Source organism: Gopherus evgoodei, chromosome 9 (genome assembly GCF_007399415.2).
Source record: "Gopherus evgoodei ecotype Sinaloan lineage chromosome 9, rGopEvg1_v1.p, whole genome shotgun sequence".
NCBI lineage: Eukaryota > Metazoa > Chordata > Testudines > Testudinidae > Gopherus > Gopherus evgoodei.
The window spans coordinates 71,728,949-71,752,787 of NC_044330.1; the positions used below are offsets into that span (position 1 = coordinate 71,728,949).

Here is a 23,839-nt window from a genome sequence, read left to right on the forward strand (position 1 = left end):
CATCTACTCCAAACTTTAAGTATCTCAGCAGCATTATGTTGAGATAATAACACATATGAATATAAGAACTCCGTGTTTCAGCTTTGCAAATTTTCATGGAGATACTGATATGAAATTACATCATAAAACTCAGATGACAAGGTCTTGACATTTCCCTTTCAAGGGTTCAACAATCCTAGCACGTAACAGTGAGTGACACAATCAAACATAAAGATAACCATGCAAGTTCAGTCCAGTGGTCTTTCAAATCCGGTACCCTGTGTCTGATGGCCAATAACAAATGCATAGAGGAAGGTGCAAACCCCTTCATGTTGGTCAATTATGCAATAATCTGCTAGTCGGCACTATTTCTGCCTAACCTGGTCAATGTCTTAGGCCCTGAAGCATGCAGATTTATGTCCCTTATACTTTTTATCCTGTGTAAGGCCCAATTCAGGAGAGTACTTAAGCACATTAATTCCAATTAACTTCAATGGGAGTGAAGTACATATGTAAGCATCCCTCTGGCATAAGGATACTTTAATGAACTGGGACTTAATGTAATTGTGAATGTGACTGGGATCTAATGTGATTGAGGATTTTAATTATACATGTAATTGTCTAACTCCCCCCCCCTTTTTTTAAAAATCATACCACATCCTTTTCTTCAATGATATTTTATGGGAGTGAGTTCCACAAGTTAATTATACATTATGTAAAAATAAATTTTTAAATATGTATTGCCTTTCAATTTAATTAAATCTCAGCTTATTTTTGTATCATGAGAAAGGGTAGAAACAAACATCTTTAGTCCTAGTCTATACAGAACAGGTTTGCTGGTACAGGCAAACTCTCCTAGTGTAGATGCAACTTACACAATAGGCAAAAGAGTTCTTTTGCCGGTATAGCTTATACCAGTTACCCAAAGCAAAATAAGTTATGTTGGGAAAAGCACTTTTTTGCCAACATAAATGCATTTGCACTAGGGCTTTGCCAGCATAGAAATGTCCTAAAAAAACCGCAAAATCACATACCTAACCAAGAATACTATACTAAAGCTTACATTGTAGACTTGGCCTTATTTACTTATACTATTTATAATTTTGTATCCCTTTAATGAAGGCCTCCTCTTATTTTCCCCTCTCTAAAATAAACAGTCCTGATCTTCTCAATCTCTTCACATGAAAACTTTCCAGGTTTTTAATAATTTTGCTTGTTTAGTTCTGAACTTCTTCTATTGCTGCCATATTTTTTGAAATACAACGACCAGTATTTTATTCGATTCTTTATACATCCTAGTTTATTTTTTGACTGCCTCTGCCCATCAAGAACAGACTTTCATTTAGCTCTCCACAGTAATACTATTTGTCCTGTGTGAAAAAAGTTAATTTAGAACCCAATTATATATGTGTGTGTAAATAAAAGTATTCCTTTCAACATGCATTACTTTCCATTTGCCAGAGTGAATTTTATCTGCAGCATATTGCCAATTTATCTAGTTTTGTCAGTGTCCTCAGAAGTTAACCACAGTCTTATCTACATTTACTTAAATTAAATAATTTTGAATTATCTGAACATTTATCACCTCCAGGTTTATCTCATTTTACAGATTATAAATATATATTGAAATAGGTGAGGAACTGCAGGGAATCCCCCATGACACGATGATGAAAACTGACCATTTATTCCTACCCATGCTTGCAGATTCATAGCCAGTTTTGAAGCTATTTCAGTGCTTTACTTCTTGCTCATGACTACTTAGTGTGGTTAAAAGTCTGTTTTGAAGGTCCAAATAAATTACATCATTTGGCTTTCTTTTATCTACTATTTTGCTGACACACAATGAATTCTAGATGTTATATAATTATAGTTAAAATGATCTTTAAGCTAGTTTTCTTAGGCCTGGTTTACACTAGCCTGTTATTTTGGAATTAGCCGAGTTATTTTGAAAAAAAAATGATTCCGTCCACATGACCAAACAGGTTTTTTCGATTTAACGGGCTCTTTAATTCGATTTCTGTACTCCACCTCAGAAAGTGGAGTAGTGCTTATATCAACATCACAATCCTGGGTTAAAGGTATTGTGGACGCAAATCGACATTATTGACCTCCGGGTGCTATCCCAGGATGCTCCCTTGTGACCACTATGATCAACACTCTCAACTCCAATGCACTAGCCAGGCGGGCAAGAAAAGCCCCGGGAACTTTTGAATTTCATTTCCTATTTGGTCACCAGCAGCACAGATGACCATCAGCACAGTCCACCACCACAGGCGACCATGCAGAGTACACCATCACTAGATCATGCAGTCCCGGATTCGCAGATGAGCCCCAGCATGGTCTGAATGGGAGGTACTGGATCTCATCGCATACTGGGGAGATGAGTGTGTTATGGCAGAACTACATTTCAAAAAAAGGAATGCAAATACCTACGCTAAAGTCTCCAGGGCCATGACAGAAAGAGGCTACTCCAGCGACAAAGAGCAGTGTAATACAAAAATCAAGGAGCTCAGGCAAGTGTACCGAAAAGTCAGGAAGGCAAATGGGTGCTCTGGGTCACAGCCCCATATGTTCCGCTTTCAATGTGAGCTCCATGCAATTATGGGGGGTGATGACACCAGTACCCCACCACTGTCCGTGGACACATGCAAGGGGGGAGTTGCACAGAGCGAGGAGGAAGAGACATTGGAGACGAAGAGGAGGGGGAGGAGGAGGAGGACAGTGTTTCCATTTTCCCCCCTAAACAGGAACTAATCTTAATGCTGGATTCAATAGCCTCCCCTCACTTCCAAGGCGGGCTCCTGTTCCATGACACTGGAGAAGGTACTTCTGGTGAGTGAGAGCCACACGGTGGGGGGCAGAGGGGGGAACCCAGCCACGCTGGTTTGTTCGTATTTAGAGTAAATGGCTCATCCCTGCTCTGAGCCTGATCGGAGCCATGTGGGATGGGGGGAAGCGGGGAAACCAGCCGCTCTGGGTTGTTCGTGTTTACAGTAAATGGCTCATCCCTGCTCTGAGCCTGATTGGAACCACGTGGTGGGAGGCGGGGAGGGGTGGTTGTTGTGTGCAGTGAACATCCCAGAAAGCCTGCACGCTCTCCTTTTATATGGTAAACCCACCAGGCATTGCTTGCTGTGGGAAAGGGAGCCCAGCAGTTTGAGAGCATTGAAATGAATGTAGAAGAAGCAGAACCCTGCAACGTATTTTTTAAAATACTATCCTCTCTTTTTCTCCTCTCGCAGGTGCAAATGTTTCAACATGACCCGTATCTACTCTGTCCCAAAGGCTGGTCCAGATTAGAAGGCGGAACTTGGGACAACATGTTTGCCAAGCTCATGCAGTCCTCCCACACTGATAGGGCCCAGCTGAATGCATGGAGGCAAACAATTGCGGAGTCCCATAAAGCATTACAGGAACATGAAGAGAGGAGGGAGGCGCGCGATGAGAGCAAGCAGGATGCTATGGTCAAGCTCATGGGGCAGCAAACTAACATGCTCCGCTGTATGGCGGATCTAATGTGGGAAAGGTAGCAAGACCACAGATTGCTGCTGCAGCCCCTGTATAACTGCCCTCCCTCCTCCCCAAGTTCCATAGTCTCCTCACCCAGACACCCAAGAACATTAGGTGGGAGGCTACGAGGATCCACACACTCAACCCCAGAGGATCGCCCAAGCACCAGAAAGCTGGGATATGCAAACTTTTGATTTGGTTTCTGGACTTGTCCTTCCCTCCTCCTCCGCGCCCCTAACCTCCCACCCCCACTCTACCTTGTAATTGCTCTCAATGCATTGTGTATCAAATAATAAAGAACAGTTTTTAAACAATTTGACTTTATTTCCTTTCATATATATAGAGTGTGAGTAAATTTAAGAGAAACAAACACAACTGTCACACCATACCCTGGCCAGTCATGAAATTGGCTTTCAAAGATTCTCTGCTGCACATTGTGCCCTCTTGGGCTCTTCTAATTGCCCTGTTGTCTGGCTGTGTGAAATTGGCAGCCAGGTGAGTTGCCTCAACCTCCCACCCTGCCATAGAAGTCTCCCCCTTACTCTCACAGATATTGTGGAGCACACAACAAGCAGAAATTACAATTGGAATACTGGTTGTGCTGAGATCTAACCGAGTCAGTAAACTGCACCAGTGCCCTTTCAAATGTCCAAAAGCACATTCTACCACCATTCTGTGCCTGCTCAGCCTACAGTTGAACTGCTCCTTACTACTGTCTAGGGTGTGTACGGCTTCATGAGCCATGGCATTAAGGGCTAGGCTGGGTCCCCGAGGATAACTATAGGCATTTCAACATCCCCAACAGTAACTTTCTGGTCTGGGAACTAAGTCTCTTCCTGCAGCTGTTCAAACAGACCAGAATTCCTGAAGATGCGAGCATCATGCACCTTTCCTGGCAATCCCACGCTGATGTCGGTGAAATGTCCCTTGTGATCCACCACTGCTTGCAGCACCATGGAAAAGTAACCCTTGTGGTTTATGTACTGGCCGCCACAGTGTTCCGTTCCATTTGTTTCGTCTATCTCCCCACCGCAGTTAGGGAACATTAAAGCCATACATAGTGGTCTGCACATTTCCCAAAGTCACTACCCTTGATAGCAGCTGCTCAGTGATTGCGTTGGCTACTTGCAACACAGCAGCCCCTACACTAGATTTGTCCACTCCAAACTGATTCCTGACTGACTGGTAGCTGTCGAGTATTGCAAGCTTCCACAATGCTATGGCCACTTGCTTCTTAACGGTCAGGGCTGCTCTCATTCTGGTGTCTTTGCGCTTAAGGGCAAGGGACAGCAAGTCACAAAGTTCTATGAAAGTGGCCCTATGCATATGAAAGTTTCGCAGCCACTGGGAATCGTCCCAGACCTGCAACTCTATGCGATCCCACCAGTCTGTGCTTATTTCCCAGGCCCAGAATCGGTGTTCCACGGCATGAACCTGGCCCAATGCCACCATGATCTCTCAATTGCCACATGCTGTGCATCTAGGAACGTCTGTGTCCACGTCTTCATTAGTATAGTAATCGCAGTGACATTGTTTCCTAGCCCGGTTTTGCAGGTACTGAACATACTGGTGCATAATGTGTGACGTATTTACAATGGTCAAAACTGTAGCAGAGATATGAGCGGGCTCCATGGTTGCCGCGCAATGGCACCTGCACAGGTAATCCTTGAAAAAGGCCACAAAATGAGCTGTTCAGTTCAAGATGGCAGATAAAAGGCGGCAAATGGTTGTCTTCTGTAGCTTCCACGGGAGCCCAGGACAGCTTCCGCCGCTTTCTACAGATTGCTGTGCGGCTCCATTCACAATTGCCAAGAAATAGCAGGGAATTGTTGCCTTCTGTAGCTTCAATGGGAGCCCAGGACTGACAACATGGAAAAAGCAGCGGATGCTGTGCGGCTCTATTGACGATGGCCGAGAAATGGCGGGAAATGGTTAGATGAAAGAGTAGATAGAAAGAGGAGAGGACATTCAAAGTGGATTCAACATACCAGAAGACAGGCGCTGCATCGTCTGCTGGCAGCATGGTGTCTGCTGTAGCTTTCACGGAGGGAAGAGCGAGTGATGGCACACACCCAGAAAAAACGGTGAGAATGCTTTTGCCTCATCATGCACTGGGAGCTTAACCCGCAGTTCCAATGGGCGGAAGAGACTGCGGGAACTGTGGGATAGCTACCATAGTGCAACACTCCGCCATTCAGTGCTAGCCTTGGTACTGTAGACGCACTCGCACGAATTCATATGCTTTAGTGGGGACACAACATCGAATGTATGAACTCGACTCAGGAAATTTGAATAAAATAACTTTGAATTAATTTCGTACTGTAGACGTGGCCTTAGTGTGAAGTGTAACAACAGGTTCCTTGCCTGACTGACCCCCATATAAGGCCCTCAAACAATACGGCTCCCAAAAATGTTTTTGTTGTTGTTGTTGTTTTCTGAATAAATAAGCAAGATATTTCTGTTGTGTGGATCAGTGTTCAGCCCAAACACAGCCACAGTAGCATTGCTAAACTCATTTTGTATTAGTACTCAGCTAGGACTTCAGACAAAAGTCCCAGCAATTAACAGTTGAGAAGTGTATCATCTATTTATTCTTTGACTCCTTACAGATAAGCATTATTCCTGTTCCATACGACATTAATTCACTCCAATATGTTGACATTATTAAAAATTGCAACCTGAGCACAGAAAGCATAATGAATACATCCAACTTTCAAATTGTGAACAATGTCACATGATTTGTAGCCAAAAAATTCCATACATCATTGTTAATGTATTGATATAAACAGTATTTTGCAAAATTTAAGTTACATGATAATTACAAAGCTCAGTGAACTGAATGAAAATTTTGATAGTCAGACAAATGCTCTTAAAAGGTCAATTAATTCATATGAACCACATAGCTCAGCTGAAAATTGATCAACTAGTCTAAACCACCATCTTCTTCTTCCAGCTATTGGAACATGCATATTGTCTCTCATAATAATTGTTTGGGGGAGAGCGGTAGGGGGAAGAAAGCTACTTCAGGAGGCATGAGTAATCTCAGATACAATAACAACTCCGTGGGAATAGAAGCACTAGGGTACCTAATACAGTTCAAACATCACTTGTTTGCACTCTGTAGTTCATGATACCCTTATGGGTTTGATATTTCCATATATATCACCCTTGTAAAGGTTCAGTTATAATTATCATGTTTATGTTCCTCATAACAGAATACCTTTGTTAAAAATATAATTTGAAATCCCTAGAAGCCAATAGCAAAATTAAGGTTAAAATATATCAACTTTTATACAAACATTTTAAACAACAAGATGTTCAATGTGTACAATAAAAAATTTATTAGCTAAATAAGGAAAAACCTATAGGGAAAAGGCAATATCATAGACTGTAAAAAAAAAAATCCCAAAAGTAACACCCAGCCTTTAAGCTTATTAGATGGGTATAGGAGACTGTAATAGGATTATGAGTCTTGGTTTAGCCTGTCCATCATTCCAAAATCCCCATAACTAAAGGGAATATCTTCATAGGGGTCTGAGTTTAACATTGAAACTGCTTTATTTAATTCTTCCTATTATATAAGGCTGAGTGCTAATTAGTTCCATCCACTTTCTTCAGGCATGTCAATAAAGTAGCTTTGAAGCCAACCTTCTCTGAATTATGAATTAACCAGTTTTTGTAACAGTATAATTCATGCAAGCCAGTTAGCCAACTTAGCACACTTGCCTGTAATACAGCTGCAGTGTTATTGTAGCATGGCTGCAAGGAATTTGCTTTCTGTAAATATGAGTCTTCTGCTACTTTAAACTAGGAAAATTCATTATCGCTGCATTGTTATTATGCACTTCTTGTTTTGATAGGACTAATGACAATTATTGAGATGAATGACGCTGTCACAGATCTCAATTATTTTTACGATTTTATATACTTTAGAATGAGATGTCAAATACACACACAGTCCCTCAGGACAGTCTAAGAGAGGCCACAAAGCCAAAAATAAAAACGTACCCCGGTCTACAGTCATAATAAAGTTTTTCTGATGCCACCCAGTCCCAGATATTTTCTCTCACTAATAAAAGCATTAAAATAAATATAATGGCATGACTTGCATCTTTTGAAGGGAAGAGCAAAGCAACATTTGTAATTGATCCCCGCACACACTTGAAATACAGTAAGATATTTCTGCCTTAGAGCTTTTTAATTTTCAAAGACCATTATTATCCTTTTAGCTGCTATTGTAATAGCAAGTCATATCAGTTTTAACTGCTCTAGAGGAGCCAGTGTATATGCATTTCTTGTCAAAGCCTCTACCTCATCAGTTTCTTAAGCCTCCTTAAAATATTACCATGTCTTTAAACTACAGCAGAAGTGATGATATAGGGCACGATGCTACAACCTTTACACACAAGGAGTATGAGTTCCATGAGAATACCTGTGTATATATAGACTGCAGGACCAGGTCCAAAAATATTCATGAAAGAACTGATACAGTATTTTCAGCACAGAATTATCAGTTCTTCCTCTGATTATTAAAAAGGTTCATAAGTTAGGAATAACAGTTATAATAACAGTCATCTCCCTCTTTCTCCCCTGCTAGCTCCCACAAAAAAAAAAGTCATTGTTTTAATGCAGAATGTGTGAGTAATACTGAAAGCTACAAGCACCAGAGTAAAAACCACCAAACAAACCAGACAATGTATGGGATCACACCTTTCCTGAGACAGATGCAAATATACAGAGAAAAAAAAACATACACATTATTACTTCAGGAGGGAGGGATAGCTCAGTGGTTTGAACATTAGCCTGCTAAACTCAGGGTTGTGTGTTCAATCCTTGAGGGGGTCACTTAGGGATCTGGGGCAAAATCAGTACCTGGTCCTGCTAGTGAAGGCAGGGGGGCTGGACTCAATGACCTTCCAGCTCTATGAGGTAGGTAAATCTCCATATATTTATATTACTTCCTTGCTGTCCACTGGATGGAAGGAGTATATGTGCAATGTCACTTTGCAGGATCTGGGACTAATGTAGGAAAGAACTTTCTGACTGTGGAATGAAGGGCAGGGTACTTTCATTGACACGGTTGTTGACAAATGCTGGCAACAGAACTGCACATGCAATCTGGACAAGTCAAATATGAAAGTGAAGTACTATGGAGCAGTAAGAAGGAGAGAAAAAACTGAAGAACAGGTGAGATTCATTTGTCTGTATACTGCCAAGATCATTCATAAGTGTAATGAGGAGCCTGGTCCTTTCCTGCAAGGGCCAAATATTTATATTTTGGGCATTGGGTGAACTGATGGTTGAAAGCTTATACACCTCTACCCCGATATAACACAACGCGATATAACACGGGTTAGCATACAACGCGGTAAAACTCTGACACGCTGCTCTGAGCAGTGTGTTAAGGGTGCCGGGCCGGGGGCGAGGGGGTGGTCAGGGGCTCTCCCCCAGAGTCTGGGGGGCAGGAGCTGTGGAAGGGCACTTTTGGGGACCCCGCAGTCCCAGAGTGGCCCGGAGGATTGGTAGGGGGCCAGGAGCAGCCCACTCTGCTTCCTTCGTCCCGGACCCAGACATGTTGCTCAGGGGAGGAGGCTTGGGGGAAAAGATTCCCCTGCACTCACCAGCAGTGGCAGAAGCAGAGCAGCCCAGCCCCAGCCAGCTCCACACCGCCAGCTCCCAGCCGTGGCGCTCCACTTCCCACCGCAGGTGAGTGCAGGACCTTTCCCCAGCCACCTCCCAGCGACATGGCTGGGACTGGAGCAAGGAAAGCGGAGCGGGCTGGGGCCATGTTGCTCCACTTCCTGCTGCAGGTGAGCGTGTGTGGGGGCATCCTTTCCCCAACCTCCCTGCACTCACCGACAGCGGGAAGCGGAGCGCCATGGCTGGGAGCTGGCGGAGTGGAGCGGACTGGGGCTGGGCTGCTTTTATTCCCGCTGCTGCCTGTGAGTGCCTGTTGGGGGTGAGGTGGGGTGGATAGGGGTCGGAGCAGTCAGGGAGGTTGGGTGTTCCTGAACTGAATCCAGAGCCATTATTTCATTCATAGGAAGTATTTTTATGCTACATTTCTCCTAAATGTTCAAGGAAGTTTTTGTCCAGCTTCCAAACTGAATATATTACAACACAATTTTACAAGGCGCAAGTTAGTAGGCGATTGTGTAGATCACCTACACCAACATCTGAGTAAGTGATAGCAACATTTTTTCTAGCATGTCCTTTTACAAAATTTGAGATTATTATACCCCATGAGTGAACCTCCTTTTTTGGTGTGTCAGCCTTTAATGGCAATACTAGCACCAATAAAAAAGCAATAACATAATCCTCAATATGTCTGTCTAAGGGCAGGTATACCCTGTCACCTCTTTGGGGTGTTTTGGTGCTGCAGCCAAGTCCAAACAACTGCACCTCTTCTCAGGGAGATATGACCTAATGGCACATGTCGAGGGGCAGGGGCTGCTCTTATATTCGGGACAGCCTGGCTGAGTGGCCTAAGTTTGTGAGAGGAGCCCTATAGCTCAGGACAACATAGCACAATGGCCAGTATCAGTGGCCTGTTCTTAGAGTGTGGGCAGTATGGCCTAGAGGCCAGAGCCAATAGGACCACCCTTCAATACAGGGAGGTACAGTTTAGAGGCCAGAGTGAATGAGGCTGCCATTCTGTCAGGGCATCATGAGCAAGTGTCTAGGGTCAGTAGGGCTGCCCTTTTGCTCAAGGCAGCATGGCTTTCTGCGCCAGACAGTGTGGCTTAGTGGCCAAAAAGGGGGAAGGCCACCACCTGAGGCGGATTGGCAGCTGGAGTAAGACGACCCGGGACCTCCCTACTCCACTCCGTCCCAGCCCAGGGCCCTATCAGTGGCGAGTGTATCTGACACTGGGTCAGCGGAGAGCCTTCTGAAACACTAATTCTATTCCCAGTTCCACAACTGGATCGATGTCTGGATCCCCTGAGCTATTTCCCACCCTATAATCCACAGGTTCTCTAGTTCTCCAGGGTGGTCAGAAGGTGAAGCTCCCAGCGACTCCTTCCCCTTGTGGGTGTCCACAGACAGCCAGGTATTGGCCTGGATCTTGGTGTGCCTGGCTTCTGCTGTTTGGGGCTCTGATAGCTCCCACATGGGAGCCAGCAACGTAATCCTCTCTCCTCCATGGTCAGCCCAGACTGTGCTGAGCTGCTCCCTTTTATACTGTGGTTCCAATTGGAGAATGCTGGGTGAGGGGGTGCGGCTTTCTTAGCCCACGGTATGGGATTAACCTCTTCCTGTCTATATCCTGTCACCACCTTTCCAAGTGGGTCTCTCTCAAGACACATTGAACTATTACCAACTGAAACAATGTACATCTCACTATATTTAAAAATTTCATTAAAGTTTGAAACTGATGAAGGCTTCACAATCATCAAAATTAACTTTCTTCTGCAGTTTTTATATCAGACAAGTGGAACATATATCAAATAGTCAACACTATGACTGGCAGCTGAAGAAAAACTGATTTATTATGTGAATGCGGTATTTACACAGAAAAAAACCAGAAATCCTCACTTAAAAATCAGCACATAACATTCATCTGAAATAATTTACATTTTTCTGAAGTAAATGTATACAAATGTTAGTATTCAGTGTACATGCCAAAATTAACATTAATGTGTTTCCTCATGAATTAAAATAACTACATGCAATGGTTATGATGTTTCTTCTGTGTCTGTAGTTTTCAGGGAGCAAAGTGGCAAATTTCAAGGGATAATATTAAATGTACGTATCAAACATTTCTCTCACCATTGTCAACCAACAATGCTCTTTGCTAAGCTACTAGAAGTTTTGACACCTCAAGAATGGAAAGACTTTCCATTCATTTTTCTGATTATTAGAATGTTCAAGATAAAGGTGCAACAGTTAAATGATATCTTGTGGATAACGGGTTCAGAAATCACACGTCAGTAAAATCAACTGTAACAAAAGCTCTGGAACAGTCAGGGGTTTTCAGGACACATTTTTTGGTGGCCTCAAACTCTTGCTGGTGGCTGCTCTCACACTTTTTGCTACAATACTTAATTAACTTTAGGAAAAACAAAGAAATATGCACATATACCTATCCAAATAATTGTAATTTATTGATTGCTAGCTACTAGGTCCATTGTTAAAAGTGATATTAATAAACATACAAGTATCATTTTTCACAGCAAACATATCCAGTCCCGCCTAGCCTGTGGATAAATTAAGCCCTGATGTGGGGTCACGGAAAGCTGGAGCCCAAAGCCCTGGGGCCTGCCATGACACAGCTGAAGCTGGAGCCAAAAGCCCCTCAGCCAGAGCCTGCCACCCTGAAATCTCAGGGCTGAAGCCCAAAGCTTGATCCCCATTGCCCCTGGGAAGGTGGGGAATTCACTGGCCGCCTGCTCCTCCGTGCTGTGCCCCAGGTATCTCCAGAAGGGGCTACGGCACAAACTCCCACTGGCGGCCCCAGCAATCAATACCAAGGAGGTGCATTCAGCAACAGGGAGGGGAGACACCAATATATTGCCTCACCAGTCACAGCTCAGGAGGCTGTGGCTGCAAGAAAAGCCCCTGGTGGCCACATTTGAGAAACACTGGACCATAGTTACTTTAGCTTCCTCAGATAAGTGTATTCTGTGGCAACATGCTAGATACAAAATCTCTTGTTTGTGCTCCTGTGTTTAGGCTGACCAGATGTCCCTATTTTATAGGGACAGTCCTGATTTTTGGGTCTTTTTCTTATATAGGCTCCTATTACCCACACTCCCATCCGGATTTTTCACATTTGCTGTCTGGTCACTCTACCTGTTTTTCTAATATAACAGTGCAAGATTACATGCAATGAATCTTCAGCACTTTCACCCAGAGAAAACCAATTGCAATATTTACCATATCTGAAAGAGACTTTGTGCTGGCCACCCAAAATTGAATGATGTTACTGCTTTTGATCTATCAATCTCAATTTGTTTAAATTCTGGCATAGTGGGTTTTACCCTAAAGCTGGAACTGATATGATCTTCTATATGTACCAGTGTAGCATAAGAAACCTTGAAGGGTTAAAAACTCGCATTGCTTCCAAGAACCTTTCAGCTGCCTGATAATAACAAACAATGTTCCATGCACTTAAATAACTTCTGAATGTAGCCAGGTTTGATTCTTTTGTTTTGAAGTATTGTCACTATGTCTGCCTTTAAGTTAAGCATTTGCAACAATGTAAGTTCATGGTGTAAGGAAGTGTCAGGGGGTTATTAGCCCTCAAGTTAATTAGTTAATTAGGCCCTATAGATGGCATCTGGTTTGAGTATGTTCCTAGCAAGGGAGATTGTGGTGATTAATCTTAGCTGTGCAGGGGAAAAGGCAGAAGGAAGAGAGAGAGCTAGGAGCTCATGCCCAATTATAGTGAAGAACACAAAAATTGAGTGTAGGGTGTTTGCTTCCTTGCTTTGTTTCCTATTGGACGCAGTGGGTAAATAAAATATTTTTGTCCTTGAAATGCACAGCTGATGCATTTGCATTACCAAAGTACATGTGAAGCACCTTTACCTTCCCCGACCCGGGCTTATGAAAGCCTAATCTTCTGTCCTTTCATTCTGGAATTTTGCACAACATTTTATTGTACCAGCCTTTGACTCTTACGAGTTTGATTTAAGTACATGATAGTGGACTGTCCACACAGTTACTTGTTTCATTAAAAATATTGTCAGCCTCAACAAGGAAAGATAACAAATATGTTAAACAAATTTGGCCATTAACTAACAATGATTTGCAATATGACTACATCTAGGTTCTCAGCCCAGCCACCCACTGCCTGGGTGCTGCTCCCCTCACTTCTGCTGTGATCTAACTGATCTCAGCCACTCACCCATTCATTTCATTCATCTACCCAGCCATACATTCAAAGACCTACTGTGATGTAAGGTTCTGAGAGAGGATGGGGGTGGGAGTCAATAGGAGTTCTTGGATAGTGAGCTGTTGAGATCTGTCAATCCTGTCCTAGATTGCCCAGCACCTTCACCATCTCAACCTCTGCGCAGGTCAATTTGCATTTACTAAGGAGAAAGAAATATTCCTCATAAAGATAGCGGCACACCAGAAAGATCAGTGTCCCTTATTTAGAAAGATGGTTGATGTAAAGGGTCAGCAACAGAGGTAATGAAATGTTTAGGATTCAAAGTTTTCTGCCAGAATCAAAAGTGAGATTTTGGTAGGTACTGCTCTCAAATTTCTCTACTTTACCATCACAGTTATAGTAGGCAATGTACACCAGATCAGATGTTATGCAGAGAAGTCCAAGGACATTACTCAGGCTCATGAAATGTTTGTTGTACATTGGTGAGTTTAATTCTCAGAAAATTCCATTTAGCCAAAGCTGTGGTTTTGAGACTAAAACGACTTAGTGACTCCAAGAACTTTTAGCAAGCAACACATGTAGTTTACAGTCAGTTGATTGGGGGAATGTAAGGGTGGAGAAGGAGGTGGCACAGAAGAAAACATGACACTTTACATGTGATCTAGACTCAATCATCTGTTGTAGTGTCAAATATTTGTATATAATTTGTGATTTATACACTGGCACATGCTAGCAAATATTTCACCATTTAACTGATGGGAACTTTTGCCATCCTAATGGAAAAGCAGTGCTCTGCCAGGCATCCAATGTTAATCAATGTATATTTGAGAAATTCTTATAATGGTTTTATTTTATTGTACCATCAGTTTTGGCATAAGAAAAAATATCTTCCAGTTCTAGTATGAACTGGGTCACGGCTACATTGGCGCTTTACAGCGCTGCAACTTTCGCGCTCAGGGGTGTGAAAAAACACTCCCCTGAACGCTGCAAAATACAGCGCTGTAAAGCCTCAGTGTAATCAGTGCTGCAGCGCTGGGAGCCGCGAGCTACACCCATAGAGGATGTGGTTTACGTGCAGCGCTGGCGCTGTGACCACACTCACACTTCAAAGCGCTGCTGCAGCGCTGCCCCGGCAGCGTTTTGAAGTTTTAAGTGTAGCCATACCCATAGTTTCTGTGGTTTTGGTGGGTAAAACCCCAGGACTAACAAACAATTATTATAACCATCAAACAAAATGGACTACATGGTGAAAATATAGAAAAATGGTAAATGTTTACTTTACTACCATACTATGTAGCAGTACTGCAGTTACCATAAAGAAGAAAATTTTTCAAGGAAACTGAGTCAGATTCCACAGAATCATTATTCTCTTCATACTGAATGCATACTCTTCTGTATCTTCTCTGCTTTCAAATCGTGGTTTTAGTAAAAAAAACAACCTACAAATAACTGTACCAGTCGGAATAAGAATCCATCTAAAATCAGTTGTTGTCATGACCAAAACTTCAGATGCTCTCAGCATGAAAGCACAGAATCACACTTTTAAAGTATGTTGAGAATTTGTCAATTCCAGACAGCTACAGGACACTGATAGCTTGTGATTATATGTTTCACAAAAGCAAACGGAAAACTAAAATATTAATTTCATGTTGCTGCTCCTGACAGAGCTGAGATAGTTGTGGACACTCCAATCTTATGGCTTCCAAATACTATTTGTCATCAGTAATGGACACTTGCATCAGAATAACAACATAAAAATCGCTACGGAAATAGCATTAGTGCAGCAATCAAGTCTCATTTCCTAGAAACACACTTAACTATATGTGGAATTAGTTTATATTTTAACAAAAGAGATACTACTTTTTCAGTCCACTTATGACTAAGATATTTAAAGATTCAATCTATCAAAAAATATAATGTTACTGCTATGACTTTTTCCCAAGGTCTGCTTACATATAGAAAAGTTACTGTTTGAAGCTCCTGAAGCTGTGAGCATCCTCAGCCAAAAGGAATTTCATCACTCCCATTATTTACTGTAGTAGTAAAGCTTAGCCACAAATCAAACACTAAGCCATTTGTTTTTTATCATATTTGTCTGGCTCAGGGTTGCACTGAAAAGCCAGAAAAGAACCCAAAGGAAAATTTCTATCCTGACTTACTCCTTGTGCAATCCAAAAACCATACAAAGAGGTCTCTTGACTTTTAGGGTATTGCAAGGGGTGACAATCTTTGCAGAATTAGACCCACTAATTGTAATATTGGTTTGCATCCAGGCCTTAGCAGTAAATCGGGTAAACTTTTTGTAAACTGGTTTGATTGCAATGAATGGAATGCAGTCCTCCCATGAAAAACTCAGGGAAGTGTCTTAGTAACGTTTGATTGTTTTATTGTTTGTGGGTTGTGTTGTTTTCATTTAAGCATATTATGGTGCAGAAGCTGAGAATTATGTAAACTATTTACATTGCCAATAATGGTCCTCTAAGTGCAAAACACATTAACCATGAGCCAGGGGGACAAAAAAAAAGCAAGAAGATCAGCAAACATTTCACAATGTAAATCATGTTAAAAAAAGAAAATGTCATCTTGCCTAAAAATCTGTCTTTTTGTTGCTTATTCTTAACATTGCTATGTTGCTTCTTCACTACATTCTTTTTACTTCGGGGGAAAAAAGCGAGTTGACTTGAACTCACACATGCACTACTTCCAACATCTGCCCCAATACTCTCATCTTAAACTCTAAAATGCACATGGGGTAACTCTAAAAAGACATGGGGTAAATTCTTACTTGACTACAGTAAAGTACCAGGCACACAAAATAATTATTATTCAAAAAGCAGATTAGGATATTTGTCACGTACACTGCATATAGCTGCTTCAATAATTTTATTTAATATCTTAGCATTACCACCATTGAGACTGATATAAGAAATGAGCACTGGCTGTAAACATGTTTACTCCTTCCGTAAGAGCAGCACTACATGATTAAAAAAGAAAAAAAGGATTTCACTTTTTTTTGCAAGACAAATTTCTTTGACAAAAAGTAACAGTGAAACCTTTTATTTCTGAAAGGTATGGCCATGCCATTATGCCATTAGGTGCCATTAGGATGCATTAGGTGTAGGTTTTCAAAATTATTTATAAACATCTCCCCATATTTGGCCCTGCCTTTAAAAGAAAATGAGCACAACTTCCTTTACTTTATACTGTACTTCATGAACACACTGCACTCTGCAAACTCTTCTGTCATCCTTTCTGTTTTCATGTGTAGCAACTGCAGAGAAAATGCAGAAAGGGCAGCACAGTCCTACCAAAACAAACAAACAAACAAAAACAAGAACAGATTATGTTCACTCAAGAGATAGAGAGCCATAAAAATGTGAACACCAAGAGACAGAAAAGGAGGCAGAGTTAAAAAAAAAAAGTAGGAACGTGCTGCAGAGCCAAATCCTAATCCTACTGGGCAGCACAGGCCCTTCCACCCCATTTTCAAGGTAACACACAAATCCATGAATCCTGACAGTGCTCCCAGCCAACTGGTGAATGTGCAATGCATATGTGCTCACACAACTCTTGCATTATGTCCATGGTTCTTGCCATTAGGGAAGTAAAAAAGGAATGACCTCAAGACAGCTATGACTGTCTGAAGTCCTACCTGGCTATGACATAACTGCGTAAAGATAGAGAATGGTCCAGCCTAAAAATTATCTTTGGTTGACTTCTCTGAAATAGGTCATTCAGTTAGCTATTGCAGTTGGGTCCACCAGTCCCTCTCCCCTTTGACCACAGCATTGCCATCACGAGGTAAAAGGAGACACAAACCACAACCAACTATACAAGAAGAAATATTATAAGAAACAAAATAACATTCAGAGGAAGCCACCACTTGACTTTTCTCTTTTGTCTGCAGGAGCCCTGTGGGAGGTAACCTAAGCCCTAGGCTACAGCAACTACTTCTGCCTCAGAGAAAGAGAGAAAAAGTTAGGTTTCATGAAAATCTGCCCAGGAACGTGGAAGCTTATTTACCCCAATAAGCTCTAACACTTCTCAGAACTGACAGGCCTATCACAAAGCTGTCATACACCGAAGCAAGCATTTCACATGCACATTACTATCACATAACCTCCTACATTCATGTATTGTTTGGATTAAGCCATATTAATTAGCTCAATCTTTTCCCAATGGTGAACTACTTCTACCTGACTTGGTAAGTCAAAAACACAAGCAGAAGCACTACCGAAAGGTTCCTTGTAAGCTCTTTTTCTTTTAAATACTGTATTGACAGCTAAAGTGATGCCATATTTAAGAATGTTGAAGCTCTATACACAATACAACCTTTTTCTAGAAAAGGAGAGACACTGTTCTTTCCCCATGGAAATGCTGGTGGCACTATCAATAGTCTGAATGTATCCCTGGGTAACAGAAAATGACAATTCTATCATGTTTCAGTCTCAAAACATTTTTCTTTTCAGATATTTCTGTATCTACAAATGCAGTTCAAATTAATCTAGGAGTACTGTAGACACATATCCCTAGTTATGCTGCTCTCACCATACATCATTCTTCTCCAAGCATGAAAAAGGAAATTAACCTGCAGATATCACTTCAATATTCTTAATAAAACTAAATAAAGCAGCAACTGCTTTATACTTCATAATTTATTTGCTAGAACCATCAGCAATGCAACACCCTCCCACTTCTTCTACTGCCTGTAAATCAACCAGTATACAATTTGAAGCATGAACAAAAGAACTGCCTCAGTGAAACTTCTAGGATTAGTTCTTGTGTCCTGTCCCCAGTGTATTAATCCATAGCACTGATTGTGTGGTGGATTCAGCAGATCTCTGGAAGCCAACACACTTGGATTCTACTCCTGACTCTGCCACGTATTCACTGACCAATTGTATGACCATGGGTAGATCACGAAGTACTTGGATTTCTAGATAGGTTGGGAACATGCAGCTCCGTTTGATTTCAACTGGAGCTGCAGGTACTAAGCTCTTTTGAAACCCAGGCCCTTAACTTCTTTGTACATTAGTTTCTTTATCTGTAAAATGGAGGAGGAATAAACAGTTCTGTAAAGCACTTTGAGATCTTTGGATAAAAAGACCTATGGTCTACACTTAAAATGCTGAAGTGATACAGTGGTGGGGCTGTAGCTATGCTGATATAGCACTTCAGTGTAGACACTCACTACAGTGACAGATGGGGCTCTCCTATCACTATTGTAGTTAATCCACATCCATGAGAGATGGTAGCTAGGTCAAAGGAAGAATTCTTCTGTTGACCTGGCACTGTCGACACCAGGCGGTTAGGTTGACAAGCCACATCTCTCAAGGGTGTGGATTTTTCACACCCCTAAGACAATTAGCTATGCTGATGTAAGTTTTCATTGTAGACCGGCTCATAAAAACAGACTAATAGCATCTTCACCCTTGCCCAGTCTATCAGCTTTATCACTATCTGTCTTCACAAGATTTTTCAGTGTTTTACTCTAAACTGTTGTCATCAACAATGCTACATCATTCCCTCAGAAGTAAGAGGTTTAAAATGCATCAGACCTATTGTAATTTAATAATAGGCACCTGGAGAAGGTGTGGGACTTGGGCAAAGGTTCTCCAGAAAAAAGGGTATAAAATATATGGAATAAGTTACTGTGGAAAGAGGTTATAATAAAGACTATACATGAATTCAAGACATCTTGCTTTATTTTGAAAGAATTGGTGATTTTAAGAATAATGGTAAAAGAAAGAAAAAAGGCAGGAATATTGGGGTGGATTGTTTAATCATATAATTCCTATAGTGTTTTTTTTCCTGTTCCCTCTAGCCACAACTTCTCCATTGCTAAAAGAGGCTTCACATCATCTTTTTTCTCTTTCCAATGTGAAGTGCTCCAAAGTGTGTCCTTCATGTGCCGCCTTACTTTTGGACATCTTGAGTCAGATGCTCAACTTGCTTAAATTGTGATAGATAAACTGAATTCCATGGAGCTATGACATGGACATGGACATTTCAATGCATGCAGCTAAGTATCTTCTTCCTCATGTGATGACAAAACTTCAGCCTTGACAATCAGATATGCAGATGACACAATATACACTATATTCCTTTGTTTCACACTCTGAATTCTCTACCATCACCAGTTTCCTGCTGCTTGTTAGTACAACCTAAATTTTTACTAAAATCATCCCTGTGCCAGTAAAAATTCCTTCGTTTCATGTTTCTGACTCATTCTCTAACTCAACATGCTTTAACTCAACCATCCATCAGTAAATCTGCCTATCATCTACATGACATTACCACAATCCATCCCTAAACTTAGACACCACATCTACAAAAGTACTTATTCACACCTTAATTACTTCCCATCAGCTATTGCAAATCCCCTTTCTGATCTTCCTAAATCTCTTCTCTCTAAATCTCAAGTCAGTCAGACTTTGGGCCCACACTGCTCATTTGATCCAGGAAGTATGACCGGAACACTTATTTTCTATAACCTTTACTGACTTTCTATCAAGCTATGTATCTTGTGCTCCTGGTTTTTGAGACTCACATGGATTCTTTTTCCACTCTTACTCTCTTAAATTCACTGCTATACCCAACTCTCATACTCCTGGTTTCCGGACTCTTTTCATTGTGTGGATATTTGAGTTTTTTCCTCTCTTGAACTGCCTCTCATTTATTTATTTTTAATACTCCTTTCCTCAAATCAAATGAATAACTTTATCTTTTCCTCATATGTTATTGCATCCTTACATTCTCCCTTCATTGTAGCTTCTGAGTCTTTAATACTTGCATTTTTACCATTATTAAAGTTCATGTTTTTGACTCTAGTCCACCTTCTTGCAGTTTTTTCTTTTCTACTTGCATGATATTCACTGCCCAAGATCTATTTTTGAAGACCCTTCTCTGTATGTTTCAGTCTCTTGTGTGAAGTGTTTTATGGACACTTTATAAGAAGAATTTCATATAAAAATGTTATATAGTATCTATACTGCAGACAATATTTTTCAAATCATGTATCATTTGAGGAAGGAGTGAATCAGCCATTTATGCAGGTAATATAAAAGCAATAATAAATTTAACATTTCTACAAATTAACACCACTCAGTTTTATTATTGTAATCAAACTTAATAGACATTTGTCCTACTGATCGCTAAACTTTTAGGACGACATTTTTGTCTTTATGCAATATGCTTAAATCTCACAAGATGACATTTGAACAGTGTGAATCAATCATATTTTATGGATGTTATTTTTTCCTATGACTTAAAAATATCTTTATCCTACCAATAATTAACTTGGAAGAAAATGAAAAGAGAATCATAACATACTGTTGCCCACTTAAATGTGAATGAAAGCGTTTCGAGCCATATATTCTGAAATCAGCCATAAGGCCAAGAATCTTTTATTAAAAACAAACACTAAAGCTGAACTGCTAATTTGGAAGACACTTGAGAAAATTATGTTTATATTGTGTTTATAATTCAGAGATATGATCAGCTGCCCTTCTCTTAGCTCTACATACAGATTCACAGGACAGTGGCATGGTGGCTAGCTGGTATTTGTTTGCCAGAGGTTTCTCTAGATGGATGCCAATGGATACCTCTCTCTCCTGACCAATCATAGCCTGGGTTTGCATTGGGCTGTGCCAACAGACATTCCCTTTGGCTCTAAGGAGCCCTCTTAGGGAGCTGCTCCCTGCTTAGGCTGAGTTGGTAAGGAACAATGGACCATTCACACACTCTACCTGTAGCAAGGATTTTCCATCCACACATCCATACCGCCGGAGTGTGGTTCAGGGCTATTGTCTGTCCTTATTCTCAGGGTATCGTATTGGCATTCAGTTGCTGAATGTGTGCTGTTGTTACACTGACTAAGTATTGCATTTTCTTTTCTGTTTCAGTTTAGGCAGAATCTCATTCAGGTTTCCATGTCTCAGAGTATTATGTCAAAACTGCGTGGGTAGACATTCTTTGCAGGAATAAACACATTTGGCTGTTTAGGCTGACATGATAGGTAGGGAGAGGTACGTATCTCCAAGAATTGTGAGATTCAATGTGTGGTTGGGACAGACACACTTACTGGCAGAGACTGCCTGGAAGTGTGTCAGTGGTTCCTCTAACCCTCTCGGGAGGTGTGTGTGTGTGGGGGGTGGATATAGTGTGGCTTGTGGTTTAATGTGCATGTCTAGGCCTGGGTAGGCTGAACAGTATGATAGCTGTGTAGCAGTTTTGATCTTAGGATCTGCAAGTTTTGATCTTAGGATCTTAGGCTGTGCAGCTATGAGCAACACTTTGCTGCAAAGACTATGTCCCTACTCGTCCTTCATTACTTTACATTCTTTATGTTTATTAAAAAAGTCATGGTCATTGCGCCATAAACTGTTCCTTAGTTTATGCACAATTTTTTGGGGATCTCCTGGGCAATGCATGCTGCCACTGCAGAAAAGCAAAAATATTGCAGAAAGGGAATTTTTCAGGCAGTAAGTTTAGTGGTGAGGGTTTAAACCCATTTCAAGATAACTCAGTTTTTGATTATTAACAAAAACATGTCAGCTTCAAAATGTGATTTGATATTTATGCTAAATCTGTATATCCTTCATTTGTGAATACAAAAATCAGTATCTGAATGTATAAAAATCATTTCTGCATGGATGTATTTTCTGTTAACACAATGGATGTGCATGTTAACTTTGTATGTACAATTTAGACACCAACCTTTCACACTTTTGCCCTTAAAATATAGTGAACATTCCTCATCAGGACAGCACAGCATAGCTTTCAGTTGCACTGAGATGCCAAAAATTTAAAAGCATGGTGTATTTGCCATAAAACCACACCATACTAACTTGCAGCTAGTGTTTGTATTATTCTTTGTGAGAGACAGGTTGCCACACCCATTTCTGAGTCTCATAAAAGCTTAATTTTCAGTTCTAAAAAAAATTATTTCACCACACCTGCCATGTACATAGGCTTTTGGAATTGAAAACAAAGCTTTAGAAGCTGTGGCAACTCAGACCATGAAAATAGCCGGATTGTGTAGCTTTCCTAGGGACCTGAAAAATCATATGCTTACTTCCAAAGGGCCTCTAAATATAAGATCACTAACAGTCAAATTTGATACCAGAAACAATTAGCATGGTACTCTGGACTTACCCTATATGTATGAGGCATTGTAAGCAATTATATTATATAAGATGTAAGACGGTTACTCACCTTTGTAACTGTTGTTCTTCGAGATGTGTCGCTCAAATACATTCCAATTAGGTGTGTGTGCACTGCGTGCACATTCATCAGAAGATTTTTACCCTAACAACACTCGGTGCGTCGGCTGGGTCATCCTCTAGAGTGGTGCCGGATATATACCCCTGCCAACCCAACGGCCCTTCAGTTCCTTCTTGCTGGCTACTCTGACAGAGAGGAAAGGAGGGCGGGTTTGGAATGGATATGAGCAACACATCTTGAAGAACAACAGTTACAAAGGTGAGTAACCATCTTTTCTTCTTTGAGTGCTTGCTCATATTGATTCCAATTAGGTGATTCCCAAGCCTTACCTAGGCGGTGGGGTCAGAGTGAGATGTTGCAGAATGCAGAACTGCTGAGCCAAAGGCTGCATCATCTCTGGACTGTTGGACCAGAGTGTAATGTGAGGCAAAGGTGCGGACGGAGGACCAGGTAGCTGCGCGACATATCTCCTGGATGGGTACATGAGCCAGGAAGGCGGCAGATGAAGCCTGAGCCCTGGTAGACTGTGTGGTGAGGTGGCTCAAGGGATCATGAGCCAAGTCATAATAAGTACGGATGCACGCCGTCACCCAAGATGAGATCCTCTGGGAGGAGAAAGGTAGGTCCTTCATTCGGTTTGCCATTGCGATGAAGAGCTGGGGCGTTTTACGAAAGGGTTTTGTCCACTCGATATAAAATGCGAGCACTCTATGGACGTCTAGGGAGTGCAATTGTTGTTCCCATCTTGACAAGTGTGGCTTCGGAAAGAAGACTGGAAGGAAGATATCCTGGTTGATATGAATTGCCGATATCACCTTAGGGAGGAAAGCCGGGTGTGGTCGCAACTGCACCTTGTCCTTGTGAAACACAGTATACGGTGGGTCCACCGTGAGAGCCCTAGGCTCGGAGACTCGTCTGGCCGATGTAATGGCGATGAGGAAAGCTGTCTTCTAGGACAGGTATAGCAGCGAGCAGGTTGCTAACGGCTCGAAAGGGGCAGACATAAGTCTGGTTAGAACCAGGTTGAGGTCCCAGGTTGGGGCGGGATGGCGTATTTGGAGATATAGGTGGTCCAAGCTCTTGAGGAACCTAGAAACCATAGGGTGCGAGAACACGGAGCGACCACTTTCCCCTGGGTAGAAGGTAGAGATGGCCACCAAGTGCACCCTCAATGATGATACCGCTAGGCCGTGCTGTTTGAGAGACCAGAGGGAGTCCAAGATGGTGGGGATTGAGACTTCAGTGGGAGTAACATTATGTGTTTTGCACCAGTAGGTGAAACGCTTC

The 23,839-nt window shown here is 41.6% G+C and overlaps 1 protein-coding gene across 7 annotated transcripts in view; it reads right to left on the reverse strand.

The window, feature by feature from the left end:
- DIAPH2 (diaphanous related formin 2) overlaps positions 1-23,839 on the reverse strand; it is an 867,723-nt gene that overhangs the window by 106,709 nt on the left and 737,175 nt on the right. For 4 of the 7 annotated variants that reach the window (XM_030576659.1, XM_030576658.1, XM_030576657.1 and 1 more), the window contains one exon: positions 16,480-16,631. The exons of the other annotated variants lie outside the window; for them this stretch is intronic. In XM_030576659.1, the coding sequence (XP_030432519.1) occupies positions 16,495-16,631 (137 nt within the window). In that variant the 3' untranslated portion in view covers positions 16,480-16,494. Of the gene's footprint in view, positions 1-16,479; positions 16,632-23,839 lie in introns of those variants that run through there. 7 annotated transcript variants of the gene reach the window in all.